Here is a 4,786-nt window from a genome sequence, read left to right on the forward strand (position 1 = left end):
ATTAAGAATTTAAAAGTACAGTTGAATTTGATCACAAAATGAGCAAGGCATTTCTAAGAACACTAATCTCTTTCTAAGGAACTCTGATCTCTTTAATGAACATTTCCTTTAGAAAAAAAAATCAGATTGGCTTTCTGCCAGAGCACTCCAGATCGTAATTTTACCCTGCAGAGTTTAATTAAGAAACTTTCATCAAAACAACAACAAAAAATGTTGCTTTATGTGCTTCTAAAAGGTTCAATCATTCAATCTGGCATGAAAGATTACCTTAGAAAGTCCTGTAGTTAGCAGTTCCATTGCAGGCCCTGGACCCACCCTGCACAACAGAGAAAATGCATTCCTTTTATATGCAGACGGTTTGGTTTGGCTGTCACCCACTGAACGAAGACTGCAGCACAGGCTGGCCCAACTGGGCTTGGGGCATACAGACTGGGCCCTTACATGAAACATGCGTAAAAAAGGTAATTTTGTAAAGAAACAATATACATACAATATACAACATATTTAATATACATCGCACCTCAGGTGTGTACTAATAATCAACTCAAGGGCTTGGCAGTCAATGAACTCTCAAATGAAAACCTGCAGGCCATTTAATGCCACGAAGAGAAAATATAACATTAAATCCAATATGTGGTTAAAAAACCCATTGATGTGAATACTTGGTGAATGCAAAAAAAAGTAGTTCTCAAGTCAGGGCAGAATATTCACTTTTAAATTTTAGTATACAAAAAAACTATTATTATTTTTATTATTATCGTTGATGTTGTTGCTAATGTGTCTGAATACGCTCACGTTTAAAAGTCACAGTGGTTGTTATGACAACAGTGGTAAGCCGGTAAGCTGCACCGAGGGGTCTTACGACGTGCCGTAAACTGCTGTGCAAACAGGAAGCAGTGAAATGAAAATTTTAAATGTATGACCAAGGGAACAAATCAGCGGAGAATATTTACTGTTAGAGTCAGTCCGTAGATATTTAGTTTGTAATCTTGCCCCATGATACGCCAGTTTTTTTTTTAAGATATTTTTTACCAATTTTTTACAAAAACCGTTTAGCCGGCCTACGTGATTGCATTCTTTTCTGATCTCAGCGGAGCTGTGGTAGTTTATAACAGCTAAACAGCTGTCATTAACCAGCTTGGACAGCGATTTTCTGTGCGATGGTGATGCTTTTTGAGGATTCGCTTTGTGGCACATCAAGATCACAGATGATTCTAACTACAGTCCATGGCAATTCAGCTAGCTAAATTTTATCTTCCCGTTCAGCATGCGTCGGTACAGTATAGCTGTCTTCTTTTAATGATTTTATTTATGTATTGTTATTAAGGTTCCACAAATCATATTGGCAGGCTTTTAAGGACAATAAAGTGTTATATATTCATTTATGTTTTCAGAACAGTATAATGCGACCTCACTAGTTAACCATGTACATTTCCATTCATCCATCTTCTATTCGCTTATCCTCGTCAGCCATTTAATTTACTGCGTTTAAAATGAACGACAGGTGATTAACAATACTACAAACGAAATACATGTCCAGGTTGAACTCTTCACTATGCTTCGCCTGGTATTTTTCAGTATTTTTGCAGTATACGGATTTGCAATTCATTTTCCAGTAGCAGGACTAGCATTAATAATTAACAGATCTTACTATAGATTGAGGTAATTAGAGAATATAGTTATTCATTGTATACATGTTAAGCTTGCATAAAGCGTTCTAATCGATGTTCGTAAATCATGTCTTTACATGCGATTTATTGTCATTGCTTAATACTGTATGTAGTGCTATTGCTTTTATTAATAGTTCAAACGACGAATTAACAGTGTTAAGTATAATGTTATGTTAGATGTATCAAAGTGATGTGATTACTTTAATGAGACCAAGATGCCATTATACCACTGTGTGCAGACTCCCCCCTGCTGCCTTGGAGGTACCTGCGGATGATGAAGTGCAGCTGATGTAGCGAGTCACTTCTGCTGAGATCCGGCACGGCGATTCCCTTGCCCGCTGCGAGTCAGCAGATGATGCTGGAAAGTGCTCCTGGAGTGGATGACGGGGACTGCGGCTGGGACTCCCTGTGGACCGCAGCTCGCCTCGCCCGCTAATGCCTGTGATCCCCATCCCGCGGCGGGTGCGTTCCTTCCATGGCCCCCACACCACCTGCATGCACTCCGCCTGCGGGCCTGTGCGTACGGCGCAGCTCGTGCGCACCAAGTACAATAACTTCGACCTGTACCTGAAGTCGCGTTGGATATATGGATTCATCCGCTTCCTCCTGTACTTCGGCTGCAGTCTTTTCACTTCGCTGCTCTGGGTGGCCCTGTCCGCCCTCTTCTGCCTGCAGTACTTCAGTGTGAGGGTATTTCTGCGGTTCCAGTACAAACTGTCCGTAATTCTGCTGCTGCTGGGACGCCGTCGGCTGGACTTCAGTCTCCTGAATGAGTTCTTCATCTACAGCATCCACGTCACCATGTTCCTCGTCGGTGGCCTGGGCTGGTGTTTCATGGTCTTCGTTGATATGTAGGACCTGGGATAGTCTCAGAACCTCATATCACTTTGTTTCATCGTCACTCTAAATGTTTCTTCTCATGTCTGGCTTAACATTATTCATAGACTGACCGCTTTTGATGTGGGTGCGTGTGGATGGCAACAGGAGGGGGAAAGAAATTCTCTCCATTAGTCTTCAGGATAACTTTTCAACAAAGTGTAAAGACAAAGAGTAATGTCAGTATGTAAAACGGTGGACTGGGATAAATGTAGTTTGATGTGATTCACATTTGAGTCATGAAATAATCAACACTAACCATCATACGATCCCTCTCTCAGCTGGAGTTGTGTGCCTTTTAAAGGAAGGCGGACTATATTTCCGATACTTTAAACCAAAATTGAGGAATATGACCTTTGCATTGGTATCATGGGAGTATGTTTTCCCTTGGATTTGTCATCCAGCCAGAGTGAAACAGTGCCTCCATTGTTCCACCATGCGCATCTCTTAAGCCTGTTGGTTGACTGGTCATGCCTAATAGGTTGTTGTTTTGCTCTGAAAATGCGCCAGTGTGTAGCTGCGCTTCGGGAGGAGGCAGTGCCAGTGTGTAGCTGCGCTTTGGGAGGAGGCAATGCCAGTGTGCTCAGCACATATCATGTGTCACTGCCAGTACATATCCTTATACAATATGTATCTACAGTGTTCTCATCCTGTTTGAAATGTATAAAAATATGTGATGCCAACATGACCAGTGATTAAATTTGTGTCTTTTGTGTAACTGTTGCTTGATTACTGTTCAGTTACTTGTGCCTTGCTGTGGTTCACCCTGGATGCCATGTAGGCTGCATGTCCAATAATAATAATAATAATAATAATAATAATAATAATAATATTGCATCTTTCAACTGCGCTCATTCTGGTCAGGGATATTAATTATTATGATTATATAAATATATATTTCACTTTGGTTCAAATGACATATTTTGTCATGTCATGTGAATCGTGCCACATGTTGGTATCTTAATTGTATCAGTCTTGATTACAGCTGGATGGATCTGTAGTCAGTCACAGCTGGCTGGAAACCAACATAGTTGGTAGGTTAGGAAACACTGCTTTTCGTGTTGCTCTTTGACATTCATTACATTGATACTAATATACAACAAAATGGAAGGCGTAACAAAAATACAATTTTCCTATGTTTGGCATTTAAATATAAAATGTGTACACGCTGAACCAAGCTGCATGTCTGTTTAAACAGGGCAGTCCTGTGTGGAGGACAAGAGAATAGCCACATCCAGAATGAAACCTTTCCTATATATACCATCACCTATTGTACTATATTTGCATTAATTTCTGTCAAATCATTGCTTCCAAATCAGGTGTTTCCAGTGATACGTGTCCCTGAAAACAATTTTATTTTAATTGCTTGGGAGCACATAGGCAATAAATTATCATTATGTGTAGTAATTTGACGGGATAAGTTACATCACATCAAAATCCACCCACCTGTCAATTTTCTATTCCTGTAATGCAGCTGAGAGCTCATACTTGAGAACATGTCAGGTGGAAACTATCAAACCCTTTTCCATGATGACACGTTCCGCCGCTCCTTGGATATTTCTAGGTGCTCCCAGTCAAGAAACGCAATCTCTGGTTCTGGGTAGCCCACATCATCATCTCCGCCCAGTGGGGCATGCCTGAATTACCACCAAGGAGAGTCTCCCTGGGGGTTTCCTTATCAGGTGCTAAAACAAAACAACCTCTCTGCACCTTTGCTACAGCTCTTCTCAATGAGACAGCATAGAAACAAATGCTCCAAAATGTAGTGTTAACTACCTTGTCCTTTCCTACAAGGTCGCCTAATCACAGCCATCTAAAACGTATGCATGGGGTTTTTCAAAATCTAAAGCAAAGTGGCAATGCCTATAAAGCATTTTCTTTTACAATTATTTAAAAAAGAACATACTTCGACAAAAATTAGGAAAAAAAAAACACAGACAATTTGTCTTGGGAAATATGAACGGCCTGCGAAATTATACCTATGTATGAAGTTTCTGCACGGTAGATTTGATTGGTCCCATAACACAATTACAATAAATATAAATATTTATATTTCCATTAAAATTCATATTGGTATTTATATGACTTGCGTGGACAGATCCTGAGACAGGTACAGTTTTAAGTTATGTCTGTTGTAATATTTTGTAAAAGCCTTGCATATATCCGCAGTTAGAACGACCGAGTGATGTGTATTTGCGCATGGGCGCTTTTACTTGAAACGATTCGTCTGTGTCTTTAAA

General features: G+C 40.2%; 1 protein-coding gene across 2 annotated transcripts; it reads left to right on the plus strand.

The window, feature by feature from the left end:
• Positions 1–871: 871 nt before the first annotated feature.
• Positions 872–3,264, plus strand: LOC125716259 (transmembrane protein 250). 2 transcript variants are annotated; one of them, XM_048988385.1, is made up of 2 exons: positions 872–1,275; positions 1,910–3,264. In XM_048988385.1, the coding sequence occupies exon 2, from the start codon at positions 2,106–2,108 to the stop codon at positions 2,523–2,525; it is 420 nt and encodes a 139-aa protein (XP_048844342.1). In that variant the 5' UTR covers positions 872–1,275; positions 1,910–2,105; the 3' UTR covers positions 2,526–3,264. The 2 variants fall into 2 exon arrangements, with proteins under 2 accessions (XP_048844342.1, XP_048844351.1); XM_048988394.1 differs by lacking the exon at positions 872–1,275 and adding an exon at positions 1,282–1,662.
• The last annotated feature ends 1,522 nt before the right edge of the window (positions 3,265–4,786 follow it).

This window comes from Brienomyrus brachyistius, chromosome 2, assembly GCF_023856365.1.
Source record: "Brienomyrus brachyistius isolate T26 chromosome 2, BBRACH_0.4, whole genome shotgun sequence".
Taxonomy (NCBI): domain Eukaryota; kingdom Metazoa; phylum Chordata; class Actinopteri; order Osteoglossiformes; family Mormyridae; genus Brienomyrus; species Brienomyrus brachyistius.

What these genes read in the sequence shown, in the direction of transcription:
- LOC125716259 (XM_048988385.1), top strand. Translation starts at nt 2,106, where the DNA reads ATGCCTGTGATCCCCATCCCGCGGCGGGTGCGTTCCTTCCATGGCCCC.